This window comes from Melozone crissalis, unplaced genomic scaffold, assembly GCF_028551555.1.
Source record: "Melozone crissalis strain CALT ecotype California unplaced genomic scaffold, PUWL_Pcris_2 ptg000018l_1, whole genome shotgun sequence".
In the NCBI taxonomy this organism is placed as follows: Eukaryota; Metazoa; Chordata; class Aves; order Passeriformes; family Passerellidae; genus Melozone; species Melozone crissalis.
This window is the reverse complement of record NW_026535796.1, coordinates 40792503-40809703: the sequence shown is the minus strand read 5'-3', so window position 1 is coordinate 40809703 and position 17201 is coordinate 40792503. Positions and strand designations below refer to the sequence as shown.

The window sequence follows — 17201 nt, the reverse complement described above, 5'->3', positions numbered from 1 at the left end:
CTTCCAAATCAAACCATTCTATGATTCTATGCGATTTTGATCTTTGTATTATATCTCTTACAATCAAAATGAGTCTCAAGAGAAGGTAAGATACTGTTTAATACTGTTTCAAGTATTTTTAAAAATAAATGCCAACAGACAATTTTATAGACTCTTTTGATCTAGTTTCATTATCCCATTTTGAACTACCATTGATGACTTACACAGTTTTCAGACCAAGAACTACAATTCTGGTTACTAGATACATTTCTTTATCAGATTTGACTGTGAGATCATCTTCCCCAGCACTTCCTTTCCAAAACTACGAAAACATCTCTAAAAGCCATGAAACAGAATATCATGCAACATTCAAATCCTTAAAGAAAAACTACTTTTGGCAAAGACTCAAAAAATTTTAGTAGTTTTCATGGTTTAGCAATGGTTAGTGCTCCTTCCAAAACACTCCAAACCATGTGGCTGCCACTTGTTCACTTCTCCCTTCCCCTCTCCTTCCCCTCTTGGGGCTGAAGAGAAGAATTGGAGTCACAAAAAGTGAAGACTGTGGGTTGAGATAAGAACAATTTACCAGAAACAGCAATGAAGTAAGAAAATGAACAGTGACAGCAGCAACATTAAAAACAGAAGTGTACAAGGGAAGTGAGCAATTCCCATATGAATACTCACCTCTGCTCCAAAGGGAGCCCAACAATACCACTGCCAGGAAGGGACCCCTTACCCATTCTTGGAAAATGACCTGAGGTGGCATGGAATAACCCATGGAATTACCTCTGGGTTATTCCTGGCTGCTGCAAAAATCAACCCTGTCCTGGCCAGAACCAAGTTTAAGTGTTTTCCCCAGGCAATACACTCTCCTTTACTACCTGAAGTAGTAATACATGTCATGCCTTAGCAAAGAAATCTTGATTCTGTACAAAACGAGTGTTTTAGGACACAACCATCTATAACAATTATTTAGATTGGGGAAGAAGCATGTCTCTGCTTATTAATTCCTAATGAATAGCATTTGACTCCAATTAAAAACTAGTAGATACGGGAAAATCCCTACATTTCGAAGCAAGTTGTAGCAGCAAGTACATCTCAAATGCTCTCTCAAGACTGTTACTCTGACAGAATGCTGGGCATCCTACCTTTCCATTAACAAGGTATTTTGAGAATTGGATCTGGTTACATCTAAATATTGTTGAAGAATGGAGAAGATTGTCACCTTCTCCTCCAGCCCATAGTGTCAAAGTAAAACGATTAAAAATGAAACTTGTCGGATTTGGGGCTGTTTAGATAGTCTGGAAAAAGCCCAAAGATGGCCTTGGGCCGCCCGAGTTCGAAAGGACGAGAAGAAACTCCAGATCTGTTCTCGGTCTCGGTGTTTATTAATTGCTTATCTAAAAGATTTTCTCTTGGCCTGACAGAGTTCTGCTCAGCAGTCAGCCATGGGCACACACTGAGAGCCCCTGGGGCGGCCACCTATCTTTATACCCGGAGTTACGTATACAATATTTATCATTTTTCTCCAATACCCTCTACCCTTATTAACCAGTGTTCCCCTAGTAAGGTCCAATCCCGGAGTGCCAACATCACCACAGAAAATGGAGACCTAGAGGAAGAAGAAGAAGGAGAATGGCACGCCCCAATTCCTCCATCTCACCTCTCTAGACCCCCCTGTACAGAAATTTTAAACCCTGTATCTCACACTCCAATTAACTTATCCCTTCACCATTCACCCCAGTGGAATCCTCCCATCCTCATACTGACGTCATCTCCCCTGTGGGATCAAAGTCCAGCCACCAGACATTTCTGGCAACATTCCAGGACTCCCGAGCCCCCCAGGGGTGGTCTCGTTCACCCTGCACCCCAGTTCTGAGAGGCTGAGATCCCACAGAAACTGTCACAAACAATGTTATTTAACTCAGGGTAAAGCTATGTTTTGATAATAGGAACAGCAAAATAACTAATACTCGAATTATCTTTTTATCATTACAGACCTTTCCTCTGTCTCCACATAACCTTGGCTCTTCTTATGTGACGAACCTAAACTATCCAGGAGCACAGGAAGGAAATATTTTTATATTTTTAATTGGTGAACACCAAAACTAGGTTTGAAGTTAATGTTCTTACCCTCAGGAACAACAGAGGGCAGAATAAGAAATGGTACTCTTTGTCACATTTTTACTGCTAATGAAAGACGTAGAAGCCTGAAAACACAACTTAGGGATCACAGCAGTACTGACATTGTGTGGAGGTAAGGGGAAAGAAATCTTACAGTTCAGATAAAAACTAGAACCAGACTAGTAACTCTGAAAATCACACACAGAAGTTCAATTACTGTCTAAAGCAAATCATAGTTAAGAACATATCAGGGAACTGACAGCAGAACAGGCCAAATGAATGAGCACTGGCTTCAGGTGCACACTGCTTTACTAGCCCTGAATGCCCAGCTGAGGAGCACACCTGCCCCACAGCACCAGTGCAGCCTGTGATGCACTCTCTACAGACCTCCAGTCCCAGCTCTCAGCTGACCACTTGCACCTTGCATGTCAGCTTTCTAGGTCTGATTTCACTCTTCAGCCACACTCATGCTGAACAGACTAAAATAAGAAGCTGTTTTGCTTATACTTGAGCCTTTTTCTCAGTGATAGCACTAATTTGGGATGTCAGCACACACTAGAATTTACAGACTGATAACATGGCTGATAACACTAAAATTTTGTGATCTTAGCTGAGTTTGTATCAGTAGGTCAGAAAAACAAACAAAATGGATAGAAAGGTTTATGATCACACTGTGCTGTCTTTATCCTTTTTTCAAAAGCAGCACTATTTTGACTTCCTAAGGGTTTTTTTTCTTTATTAGCATATTCCATGCAGGGGTATGTGATCCCTTCCCATCCTAAGCCCTCAAGGTTAAAGTCCTACAGCCAATATGATTATGTACAAAGTAACTCACTTTATAAAAGTTCACTAGTACAAACAACAGTAGTAATACAATAGTATTCAGCAACAAGTATGCAGCATCATATAGATTTACATAGCATTGCTACAAAACCAGAGCATTTCTATGAAGTTCTGGATGTCAATATAAGGAAATACACATTTTTCTAGACTGTTAAGAAAAAAACCCCAGATTTTGTGTAAGAAAATACATTCTCACTCAGTATTGTATTTTCAAGTTTTTACATTTCTAGTACACAGTTCCATTAACTGTTTAATACAGTCTTCACTTTTAATCTATTATTTTAAACAGAATAATCTGTAGATCGGAGAGAATTTTTTTGTTGAGAATGAACTGCAAAGTAAATTATCTTTCCATTCATAGCCCACAGGGCTATTTTTTGCCACTTTTTCAGAAGGTTTTATTTAAGCACACACACAAAGAGCATATATTACACTGTTTTATGTAAAAAGCAAACAACCCTCCACTGCCAAAGCTGGTGTTTCATACACGGATAGGGGAAAAAAGGATTAAATAAACTTGAGAGGCCATTCGTTTTCATAACTTAATTTCTGAGAAATTAATGAACTCAATGATGTGTTTATCCTTACCTAAAAGGTAAGGTAAATCCCTAGCATCAGCAGCTACAATAAGTCTTACTGTCATCTAGAACAGAACATGGTACAAAATCATTAAATACATTACATGAACAGATTTCAAGAGAAAAGATCTTCCTGAACATGGCTCATGTCACTCTGAACAAACAGCAGTGCATGGATAAAGGCTTTAGGCTTTGAAAAGTATTAAAATCAGAACTTAGAAAAGTTTTTATAATTGGCATAATTTTGCAAGAGCTAGGAGTTACAAATTCTGTAATGTTGCACAGAAGTTACTCTGAAGCATAATTACTGCATTTTAAACTACCTGAAAATATAATCCAATCTTCTTAGAGTAATTGCCCAAGTAATTTTTTTATCCTGCAGATTACAATATGAAATGCTGTTTCAGAACAAATCAGTAAGATGGAAGAGATACAGCATTAAGATGCAGCCAGGTTAACACTGGGGTAACTTTAAGCAGTCTAGCTTTAAGTGGGCTGTTAATAATGTACTTCAACTAAACCCAATTTAAAAACAAAAGAGGGAGATACTTGAGACTGTTCCCTAAATCAAACTTACTTAAAAAAACCCTAAGCAACTGAAACCAAAACCAAAAAACAACCTCACAGAAACTGAACAAAACCAAAGAAACCAAAGCTCTTTATCCAATCTTATTTTAGAACAAAAGAATGACTTTTACATGTTTCGTACTCTTTGACAGGAAATCTGTGAAACCAAAACATGCCCTGACAAATTGAACCTCTCCTGAGAAGCGTTCATAGTCATAAACTCATTTATAATGTGTTATGTGGGAGATGCCAAGTTGTAACAGTTTAAGAGTCAACTACATGGAATGTACCAACAGATTTATGAACAACAGTAGCAGTTACTCACAGGTTCATGGCAGCTAAGTGATCTTTGTGAATTAGATTTCCCTGTATAAATTAGAAAACTACAAAAAGTCAGAACTGGGAGAAACCTCCTTTGTCTGTAGAAGTTCAAGTGAAAACACCTTTGCAGCACTTTTCTTAGACAATAGCATACTGCTCGTATAAAAGGTCTCTTATCCTATAGAAGTCCTGGCAGAGGCAGCCTTCCAATCCAATACGCCCTGTTTCAGTCTGAAACAAAAGACATGTTTCAATTGATTATCTTTACATTAATTAGAAAGTTCTTTTATTACTAAAATAATATTTTATTTATTACTAAAATAATATATATTATTTTCCAAAGAGATGAAAACACAGAACACCTACCCTGCGGACAGCCACCAGGTTGTTGCACACAAGCACTCCTCCAACAAATTCAGCTTGTATACCTTCCCTCAAGAGAACCTGCTTGAAGTCAGACAGTCTTGGCTCATTCATAAACACAGACTGATGCCCAAGAACCTTCAAAACAACACACATAATTTTACTGCTGCTATTTAACACCTTCCATTTTTTCCAAAGATCTCATTACTGCGTTGGCAGCAGTGAGGCCAAGACTACAGGACTCTAAATTGGTTCTATTTCTGTTCACCTGCAGCAATACACCTTCAGGACAGAAAAGCCTTAAAAGTTGCCCATCACAAAAAGCAAAAGGTTTTTCTTGGCTCCCATATTGAAGACAAACACAAAGCTACAATGAAGATCCCTCTTCCAAGCCATGCTATGCTAGGGACCAAGCTGCAGTGAGCTGTACTGCTGATCAGTACAGCGTGCTGTGATGGTTGCCATGAATCTGAACAGACCTGGGAGCTGTCTCCACAATTCTCTAGCTCCCAGAACAGACTACATTTAGGACTGTGAAACAGATAATCTTAAAAAGCATCTCTAGGATTAAAACATACTGGAATAATTCAACAGAAAGATAAAATAGTTATCTCCTAAAAGGCAAAGTATTTTAAAAGCTATGGTAAATTTATAGAAAAGATAAATTTAATAAATTCTCAAATCACTACTATAGAAGCAGATGTATGAACGTCAAAGATCTGTATCTCAAGCATATAAAGTATCTTCCATGGCATCAACAAAACGTAATAAAATCCTGACGTGACTAACACCAACTGATTTCTCTATCTGCATGTACTAATTACAGATATGACACACACTAACTAAAATCTTATTTCATAAATATATGGCACTGTTAATGGATGCAAAAGATCATCCTCACTGAAAAGCACAAAAGCTGAACAAAACCAGCACCAGGTTTAACAAAGAGAAACCTAAACATGAAAATCCAGTTTCAGTTAGGCTTTCATTTGAGTAAGATCACAGTATCAATCTCTAAGCACTAGAAAAAGACAAATTAATACAGAGGTCTTAACAAAAGAAATGCAGAGCAGCATCATTATCATTTCTGTACCTCATGAGGTGGCAGAGGTTCCAAAGTAGGAATGATCTCACTCTCCTCACACATCTCCTTGTCATCGTCACCAAAGAGGCTTTTCATGGCCTTCTGTTGTGCAATCACACTGGAGTCTGAAGAAGGCACATCCACTTGCATCTCTAAGTCTTCATCTTCCCTCAACTCTCCCTCTTCCAAAATAACTCCAGTATCCACCTTTGAAACCCTCATGTCCAGAACACCATCTATCCAAGCCAGCTCAGCGTCCTTGGCTTTACAGAACTGAAGAGAGCTGACAAGAGAATCTTTCAACCTGACCTGGGTTGCACAAAAATAAAAGTACTGTTAGTTTTATGGAAAATACAGAGGTCTTACTTCAAGCCTTAAAGATCAGCAAGTTTCTCTTCACCATCTTTCCAGTTGGTTTGATTCATGCACTCTAATGAAGAGAAAGGATGGAGCTGGTATCACTAAGACAAGATACTTTAAAATTTAATTTATGTAACACTCATATCACAACTTAAAAAGCAGCAGAGATCAACACCTTTCTCATCTTGGCTCAAATTAAAAAAAGAACCTATTGAACTGCAAACTTAACTTAAATTTACAGCAAGAGCAATAATTTCCTTTTAAAAACCAGAAACCTTTTTTGCAGCCAAGTTATTCCTCAGCTGGTCTTGGCAAATTCAGAGGAAGTTTCTATAGATACATTTAGGTTACTGACAAATAGTTCAAAATTTCAACTCTCCAAAAAATTATAATTTCTATTTTATTGTAAGAAAAAATGTTGTAAATATGAGAATTTTAAGTGCCCTTACCCTGATTCCTCTGGTGGACTCTGGGACTTTAATCCTTTAAATAAAGCTCTACTCTCAGAGATTGTTATCCACATTAGGAGGTCCATGATTCCCACAGTGCAATCAAGGCTGCAGCCATGTGAAAGAACCACCAGCTACCCACCCTTGTGCAGCACAGCCCACTCAAATGACACTGTGACACTGACACTTCACTCACATCTATTATTTTCAAATTCAACATTGCCACTGCACTGCTCCTGGGTCATTTCTTACACACTAGCAACTCTCACAGCCTAAAAAAACAAACAAAAACATCCCAACAACCAACAAACCCCATGCACAAAACATGCTGTTTCAAGGCTGCCATAACTGGATGGTTTTTAATAACTGGAATTTTCTACTTTCTATAGGATAACAGATTTTTCTCTAGAAAGAAACAGAAGCACCTCTTTCAACAATTCTACCAATGTTTTTCTATTAACTTTAAAAGAACAAAGGAATAAAGGACTACTACAAAAACTGTGAGACAATTCCCTCTAAACAATTTCAAAAATTAAATTGGGAGCATACACAATTTTCACATAATTCACACAAGCTATTCCAGCTTTCTTATTTAGAACTTAATATATTGAATTTAATTTTCATGGCTAACATACAGCAATACATGATCATAACCTTACTTTCCAAGAATCAGCACATTAAGTTTTTGGGGGGTATGGGTATCTAATTTGTTTTTATCATTAACTTGCTCCTAATTTTACATGTTCACTCTTAGGTACTATTTAAGTACGAAGCATTTTTTTATTCTAGCTCTTTAAGGCTCCATTTGAGATTCCAAAGAGAATCCTGAATTGCAGCTAGTATACAATGCTATTCTAAATATAGGCATTATAAATTTGTAAATACTTCAATAAAGCAAACTGATGCCCCCATGGACACAAACATGCAAAATTGCCTTTTGCACTTCAGGTAAAAAACCCACTGATATCCCATTCAAGCTTTCAAATGCTTATGAATAATAAGCCTCAGCAGAATGCTTATCTAAACACAGAAAAACACAACTAATGCCTTGAACACACAAAACTAATTGAACTCACAGGTGGTATCACTTCTCCTCTCCCAAGAACAGAGGGCAAATTACATTCTGCTCATACAGCTCTACTACAGTCCACAGTAGTTACACAACTAAAAAATTCCAGTGCCTTACCTGGTAAATGTGTGTTTCACTTGTAGCATCTACAGTTTCATGAAGTTTGGGCATGTAAACTTTTATATCTTTTCCACCAAAAGCTCTGCAACATTCTGCAAGGTCCTGACTGGCCTCAGGTGGGCCATGGACAATCACCAGTTGTCTTGGTTTCATTTGGTTAATAATTTTTTTAATTGAGTCCCCATCTGAACGTCCTTCATAGTCAATGTATGTAACTCTGGCTCTAGTTTGAATGAAAAACCCAAGAATAATATGTTTCAGTTTAAAAGATTAAAACTTTGAGTGTTCCAAAATACTTCATTAAGATATTTTTTAATTATTGTACATCAACAAAAGCTGTCAGCACAAGGTATATTATGGATCATCAAATATTAGCATGTGTGTATTTAACACTATACATTCACAAAATTCACTTACATAGTTATCAAAAAAATAAGTTATCCAGGAAATAAGCATACTTGAATATGTTATCCTTTTAACAAACATACTTAAGCATCAATGTTAACATACTATTGTATAATTTCATCTATCTCTTCCAGTTGTCTCCATAAGACAGGAAACAAACCAAACTTTTTAAGAGTAGGGAACCACAAGACTGTTCTGCACTCCCAGAAAGACTAGTAAAATACAACTTAGCTTGGGGAAAAAAATAAACAAAAATCAAGTCCTTTCCCACTTTCTTAAATCCAAGCTAGGCTTTTGCCTAATTTGCACGGTACCCATGCCACTGTTCCAGTAGAACTGAGAAAAACAAAGTCACTCACTTAATTTCCATGGATTCTGTTGCAGAAATACACTTGGTAGGAACATCTGATAAATCCTGGTCCATAGGCTCCTCTCCATTTGTCAAACCAGACTCTAATTTGCTTTTTTCTTCTTCTGTTGCTTGAAGCTCTGGAACTAGAAAATCCTCAGGTCTAAAGAATGAAAGGTATTTTGCTTTTTAGAGTAAAACCAAAGCACTATCTAATATAAAAACAAACAGTGCTGATTATTACTACTAAGATTTTTTTGTAACTGCTATTGCCAGCAACAACAACACCTGCCAAATATTTCTGTACTTGAACAGAGCTGATTTGGAAAGTATGACCGTCCTATCTTAAAAAAGAACTTGAATAACTTAGGAAATACTAGCAAATTGGGGATTTCTAGCAAGTATTCCTTATGCAAAGCTGACAAATATCACTGAACTTTGTTAGGATGAATAGTGTTTTCTCACCTCGCAAATTTAACATTAAGCGAAATTTAAAGCAGAAGAAAGTGAGGTTAAAATAATTTAAAATCTTCTATCTCCAAATATTTTAAAAAAAGCCTGGAGTGAAAATACATCCTGAGAGGTGTGAACACAGATCAAAGATCAGCACTCTGCAGCTTCAATCCTTATCATAAGCTTTCTCTAAGACTAAGCAGTTTGAAGAGCATATAGCAATGCTGCAAAAGAGACAGAATGGTGAATTTAATTCCTTCTAGGTTTTGATTATTTCATAGCTACTATGTTAGTGTACATTACCACCACATACTTGATAATTTCACCATATTCATCCCATTTAATTCTTTCTTCAGGAGCTGGAAACATTGGATAAGATTTTTTTGCCTGTTTGAAGAAGCTTCCTTTCCGGCTACCTTCACCTTTCATCATCAAATCATGTTTGGTCTTATGTAAAGTTGGCTGGTCAATATCCTCTTCAGCATCACTCTCATCACTGGAATCAATATCTGCCCTGAAATGACATTCCAAAAACACCTAGCACTTCTTCTTTTTTTTTTTTTTTCTTCAGGTTTCATATTACATAAACACACTGACCAGAAAATAACAGTTGGCATAACAGTAACCAAGGCCATGGGCAGTTTATGTATCTGAGAAAGAGCTCACAGTTAAATGGCAGATGAAACTGGGCCTATCAGGGCAACACATTAAAGACAATCCCTCCTGATTGCTCAGGGCCCTCAGACAAGGCCACTGAAACTCTAATTCTCATTTAGGCCTGAAAAGAGTTGAAGGAGCAGAATAATCACACAGAAATCCCAACTCTGATCATAACAGCAGTATGAGCAACATACTTACTCTTTAGACTGCTCTAACTTCTTAGCTGCCTCTTTCTTTAGTTTTTCCTTTTCCAGGTATTCCTCAAGTTCTTTTCCTTCCAATTTGACACGTTTTCTCAACTGCAGATGGAATTAAAATTAATGTTATTGTGAGTAGCTGGCACAACTTTAATACTTCTCCTATATGCTGCTGACAAGAATATTTGTCCTTGGGCACCAAGGGCAAGTATAAATTGTATGTCACATTTTTATGGCAAAAATGTGGTACCTTGACATCATGATAGTGTCAACTTGTACAGTCTACTTTAAATGAAAGCATTTCTAAAAATATTAAAATCAATTAAGCTTTCCAAAAATAAGTGAAGGCAAATACACTTAGATGAGCAGTGGTTTTTTTGTTTTTCTATTATTAACATCAAACCAGAAGAAGCTAGCAAAGTCATACTAGCTGGCCAAACAATGGTAGATTTTGTTTCTTGTCTTCTGAGTACAGTTCACTTTGAATAAACTGAATTCTAGTAATAATCTAATAGTATAATTCAATTATTTCAATCCAATTTAAAACCAAAAAAAAAGCTGCATCATCAGTGCTGAAATTATCACTGCAATCACAGGGGACTTCCATAAATTAACAATGTGCACCAGAAAGAAGTAGACACAGGTGCACAGATTATTGAAAACAATTTGAAAGCATGAATATCAATTAATTATTTCCTAATTTCCAGCATTTGCTTATCCTTCTAATCCTGTTGGGATATATTATACTAATTTAACTTGATTCTCCTCTCATCCAAACCAGGAGAATTTTCAGCAAGACTAACCCATCACATGTAGTGATCTGTATGTCAGCTGCAAGCAGACTTTTTTCTGTGCTTCTATTATTGTAGAAACACAAAGGAATGAGTTGCCTAAGAATAAATATTTAAAAGGAATTTCACGCTCAGCTCTATTAATTTTGCCATGCCGTGAAAAGAATTTGCAGTTCTCAGTAGGAGACCTATTTTTATGTAAATTTACCCACAATCTGATAAATATGCAACATACTGATTTCAGGTTTTTCTCCACCACTAGAAGCATTTCCAGAAGATCAAAAGGGAAACCATGTTCAGTTTTGCCCACAATAAGAACCTGGAGCTACAGAGACAACTCTTACCTCAATATCTATAACTTTTTCAGAAGGATTATCAATCAGGAATCGTGCTAATGTTCCAGGTGTAGTGCGATAAGTTAAAATGATAGAGTTTTTGGAATCCTGACACCACTGAATGAAAAGATCTCTAGAAAACCCACACTCCAAGTCAGGCTGACTGGCAAGAACAACTTTAGGGCTAGGCACTCGAGCCAGATCAGACAGACTGTGGCATAAGGAGAGATGGCGGAACTGGAAAGGGTTGTTTCTCTTGTCTTCAAAGCACCTCATCAACTTGTCACTCATCCATTCCACCTAAAATACATATTAGACAAACTTATCTATACAATTACAAGTTGTTCAACAGCACAAGCTTCATATGAAGTACAGGATACAATATGCCCAGGATTACTGCAGTATTTCTCAGCAGGTGTAGAAATAATGTTGAGCATAACCAACACTGAAACAAGTACTTTACGTTCTCTTTTTTAACAACTACAAACTATGCTAACAAGTCTTATCATAAAGACAGACATCAGTATCAAGAAACATACACACTGTCACAACTGGACACTGTGTTACTTGATCAAAAAAGCTGAGACACAAACATGCACTACAGAATAAGGACATTCACCCAGTATTTTGCCAATTTTTACCATTAAAAAGAAAAGCTTTTGCATAAATTTCCATTACTCTTCATAACTGGATTTTAAAATCAAACCTGTGATTTAGAGAACTCCACTACATTGTAGCTGACATTATTCAAAAGTGCAAGAGAGTAGACTCCCAATCCTGCATCTTTTGTTCTCCAGATCTGATCAAGAAGCTGAGCAAGTTCCAGAACTCTGCCTGCTGTATCCACAGCTATTAACACATTTCCATCACCTCGTAATGTCTCCAAAACATTAGCTAGGAACAATTAAAAACAAAACAAAAACCTGCTTACACTTTGAACCAAAGTTAGAAGGTTTGTGGTGTGGCTGAATCTTTTTTTTTGTTATGTCACACTAGCAATCATATCCAAAAGTATACTGAACACAGAAACAAATGAAACTTCAAAAGAGATCCAAATCCACACTTCCACCAAAATTAAAGGGAGCTGGAGTTTTCTCAGTAGCTCTGAAGATCTCTCTGCCTTGGTATTTTTTATTTTGTTCGTTTGTTTTGGGGTTTTTTTAAATTAAAAATCAACAGAAAATGGAGTTTAAAAAAAGAAAGTGCTGAGGAAGGTAATTTAAAAATCTTTGAAGAGATTTAAGGATACTGGGTAAAATACAATGTTTCCAAATACAGTTCATTGTTGTTAAGAAAACATTTAACTCACAAGATCAGTATCATCAGAAAAGAGTAATTCAAAACTTGTTACATTTTAATAAGGGTTCTTAAGTTTAAATGCTAATTAATTTCTCATAGAAAAATAATTTATAGTGGCTAATAAATCCCATTACTGATATTTTTGAAGCCCAAACAATACATACTCAGCAGCTGTTCATCCCTTTGCTTCCTCCTGGGTTGTACATAAGTAGCATTAAATGAATCTGTAATAAGCAATGAAGGCCTGCTCAACATTTCCAAGGAACATCCATTCAGATGGCTGTGGAAAAAAGGAAAAATCTCACTTTTTTGCATTTCTATTTAATAAGAAAAAAAAAGGCAGCTAGATTCCAGATATTTGCATGTACAGAAACAAAACTCCTCAGCTGCTGAATGCTTCCTGCTTCACATTTACAAATAAATAAAACAAATGGAATAAAGAAACCCAGAGCTAATGCTTGCTTCAAACTGATTAATCTGGATGCAAATGAAATTAGTGATCTTATTAGAACTGGAAATGCACTTCTGCTTCCACACCTCTTTATCACCCACTAAATGATGCACAGCTAACAGCTAAGAACTGTACATTTCCATGTTGAACTTACATCTCCCTCTTGTGGTTGAAATCAACGGCATAAACAATTTCTTCCTCCCCATCCTTGACAATCTTCCAAATTGTGCCTCCTATCATGTGACCAGCTGGCAATGGTGTGATTGACAAACCATGTCCTTTACCTACAAAGGTTTTCAGTATTTTAGGTAGATTGCACATATTAAAATCCAGTACTCTGAGCAAGACATAGTAACTTTAAACAACTGAATACCCAAATTACTACTGAGAGAAAAAGTCAAATGAAGTATGAAAAAGCAGTAATATCTGTCCTTCCCATCTAAGCAGTAATGTCAAAATATTTTGTAATTCACTTTTATCCTTCCTCCAGAATAAAGAAACTAAAGCAAAGATCAATTCTTCTCTCCACCTCCCACTGACACTCAGAGCTGCTGTAACTATGGACATAAACAACAGTAATTTATATAAAAACATATCACAATGATGCAAGCCAGGATCCTCTCTGGGGCAACACTTCATGTTTACTATAGCATTCACTTTTGAGGTACTTAGGAGAACTTACATAAATTACACAGTCTGGAAGCTTTCCAGAATGACAAACACACAAGTTAAACACAGCAGAAAAGGTGTTCATGTGCTGCAGTCAGGGATGACAGAACTTTTCAGCATCTGATGCATTTTTCAAATGCACTGTTGCTCCCTGTATATACATCAGGTTAAAATGAGACTACCCACAACCATTACTCATTGACTCTGCTGCATTAAATGCACAATAATAATTAATAATTAAACATATATTATCTTCTTAAAAGTCTCCATTGAGTCTTTTCAAATCATCTCCATTAAATATAAAAGTTGGTTGGTTTGAAAAAGTTGTATGATAAAATTGCTCTTTAGATGTAAGAATTGCCAGGGCAGACAAAGCCCTGCTACAACTATCTCAAAAAGGGACCAACAGTCTTTCAAGGCCAACATCCTCTTTCTGTTTTCCAAATAAGAAGTCTTTTGGCAGCACTATTCATGAACCTGTAAAATACTGCACCTCAGAGACAAACTGCTGGTGGTCAGCCTCTATGTGTCTCTGTTCAAGAAGAGAGTTTTATTTTATTCTGATCTTTACATTCAACACAAGTGGAAAGCTGCTGATTGTCACAGGTCCCAGCAATACACTACACTGAGTATGAGTGAGTCACTGAAGATCTCCCCATTAAATCCTCCACATGCTGCAACTTCATCTCTGCTCTGCAAAGCTTTCCCTTGTGCTTGTACTTTCCAGCTCTGAGTATCGGCTGCTAGAAGTAAGTAAATACTTTTAATAGACATCAGTAAATTCCAAGAGAAGTTACAAAAACACAAAAGACAAACAAATAGCTAAACACTGTTTGGCATGACCTCCTCCTCATTAAGTGAAAGTTCTATCCATGTCTAGATACAATTGCAATTGATACAGACTGACATGAAGCTTATGAATTCAGCACTGCAAAACACACAGCATTTCAGAACTCAGTCCCTTTACAAAAGTTACTTTAACTTGTAACTGCTCTGTTGCCTTTCACTAAAAGTAATTTCTTGAGGTTTTGGTGACAACTTTACCTTTTAAGTTCACAATCTGAGAAAACTTCAGCTGTTGTATCTTATCAAAGGCTGCATCTACATCATCCAATGTAAAGAGTGTGAAATCTTCAGTGTTGTGGCGGGACTAAAACAAACAAAGAAGCAGAGAGAATTCAAACACTCCACCATCAAAGATGTTGTGTGTGAAAGCATCAACTTGAACATACCTGGTAGAGATCATACATAAACATCTGTCCCATTTTATATACAGGAATAGTTGCATAAATGGCACAATTCAATCCCATTTTTCCAACTGCATATGGAAGTGCACCAAGGTGTAGAGGGTCAGGGTGGGAAAGGAGAACAGCATCAACCTGGTGTACATGCCTGTAAAAAGAGGGCCAACAAAAGCCATTGGAAGGAGTTCTGTATGGTTCTGTGTATCCCCTGCTAGGGCTGTTTTGAGAATACATACACAGTCTGAATGCCAAACAATGAAACTTAAACTCTTCAAGAACTGGAACAGTTTTAAAAATCATAATTAAAACTTACAGGTGTTTCCTAATGTTCAAGTACTTAAAAACACAACAACAAGTGATTTCAGAAAGCATTACTTTAAGATCTGAAGACATTTTCACATCAAACTCCTGATGAGAAAGACCTTAGTATATAAGTGGCCACCAGAAAGTAAATTAACTGAGGGACCAAGAACATTATCAGTACAGATTTGCTACAAATTGCTCATACACCCCAAAACAGACAACAACTTCTCTTCTGATGAGCTCAACCAAGTAGAAGAACCAAAGATACAACAATCCTTCAACTGATAAAAGATAAAGCAAAATATATTTCAATATTTTCTGATCAAATCAAAATATATATCTTAAATACAGAAAATAGCAAACATATCATTTAAGAAAAGTAGCACATGAGTTTGGGGGATTTCATTACTCTTAAAACCATTTTTTTTTCCCTTACAAAGTGTTGTATAAAATTAGAAATCAGACTAAAACCTTTCTACATATCACAACTGAAAAGCTTGAGGGCATAAAACACATGTAACAAATGAAAATACAAGCTGGACTGACAGTTTTTTGTTCCCTTGCATAGTAAGTGGAACACACACATTCTTCTCAATGGCTGTTATGAAAAAGGAATTTTATCAAATCACTTTGAGATAAGACACTTGAAAAATTTCATAAATTATCCTCAGTACCTAACAATCCTCACTTAAAAGATTTTAAACACTGCAAGTGTGTCAATGCTACAGAACTAGTATCAAAAAGCTCAGTTTCTTTCCCAAATTTCCATGTTTCAGTCCTAACTTGGCAATCAGCACAGCTCCTTGCTGTACACCTAAAAAAGTTCAATAGAGAAGTCTGGACAGATTTTGGTTTGGAGGGTTTTTTCCCTTTGCAGGGCTGGTGTGCTGACAGAAGATGTTTTCCTGACATTCTATTCAACTTGAAACAAGAGCCAAGAGTTGAACTGCTTTGTATTCAGCCTACATGCAGGAAGGCTTCCTCTCCTATTTAAAACTTAGTTAACTGTTCTAAATTAGCTGAGAGTGAAGGTCAGTCTCCCCTAAACTGTATCACATTTATGACAATAAAAAACAAACAAATCATCCAAGCCAAAACAAAAACTGAACAGTTTGAGAATTACAGTTACAAGACACAACTCACTGGCCTGACAAGGAAAAAATCCCAAGTTTTTGCAGGAAATGTTTCAGCAGTGTGATTCCCTTCATGTAAAATATACACTAAACAAAACCAAAAAAAAAGAACAATTTTTCATTTAGCAACACCACACATTATACCACTGCATGGAATTTTGAAAACTTTCAAGACAGACCGAGGCCTATTTTAAAAACAGGTGCATGAACTGAACTACTTACTTCCTCAGAGAGTCAATAATATCCATAGAAAAGTTTTCATCCCAGCCACAGTCCAAAAGAAAACGAAACTCATCTACTTGCAAAAGATAGCAGAGGGCAGATTCCTCCTGCACCCCCGAGAGGGTAGTCAACTTGATAATCGATGTCATTTTCCTCTCCAACTGTTTAATCTCCAAAATGACTTATCTGAATGGAGGACAAAATGTTTCGTTGACTGACACAAAGAAAAATTCCATTTACTTAGATCTAGCTTCACATATTCCTCAAAATATGCAGGCTAACGGTGTTAATACTGTTCAACACAGCTGCTCGATACCAGTTAGGTCTCAGATATTAACATTCTACTCTTGCAGGTCTTATTAGAAAGAGTTGGAGTTAATTTTCTACAATATATATTAAGGATAATTCGAAAAATGATCCCTAGGAGCAGCGCAGTTAGCAGCAGCTCCACGGAGCTGGATGGGGGCACCCAGAGATGGCACATCCAGGGCCGCGGCCCCTCAGAGCCAGGCCCTGCCCAAGCAGGGACCCAGCGCGGGCCGGGCCGGGGGCTCCGGGACTCCAGAGCCCGCCGGGCCCCGGCGCCCGGGCTGCGCTCGGGCCTGGCCTCTCGCCGGGCGGGGACGGGGTGATGGGGACGAGCCCTGCGCCCACTCCAGTCCGAGCCGCGGAGAACGAGGGGCAGAGGAGGACGGTGAAAGAGCCGATACCTGCCGCCCTCAACCACCCCCAGCCCGCGCCGCGCTCGCCGCCATCTTGCGGGCGGCGGGGAGGCGGAGCAGCCGGCGGAAGGGCAGCGGGCGGCACCACCGCCAGCCCGCCGGGGGGAGCGC

The 17201-nt window shown here is 37.5% G+C and overlaps 1 protein-coding gene across 1 annotated transcript; it reads right to left on the bottom strand.

The window, feature by feature from the left end:
- Positions 1-4164: 4164 nt before the first annotated feature.
- On the bottom strand, positions 4165-17145 carry CPSF2 (cleavage and polyadenylation specific factor 2). The gene is made up of 15 exons (XM_054276121.1): positions 17079-17145; positions 16369-16554; positions 14699-14858; positions 14511-14616; positions 12952-13081; positions 12511-12626; positions 11754-11941; positions 11057-11347; positions 9923-10023; positions 9378-9578; positions 8622-8774; positions 7855-8080; positions 5869-6168; positions 4779-4913; positions 4165-4643 (listed from the first exon to the last, which is right to left on the bottom strand). Exons 2-15 carry the CDS (start codon positions 16515-16517, stop codon positions 4551-4553), a joined length of 2349 nt encoding a protein of 782 aa, XP_054132096.1. The 5' UTR covers positions 16518-16554; positions 17079-17145; the 3' UTR covers positions 4165-4550.
- Between the last annotated feature and the right edge of the window lie 56 nt (positions 17146-17201).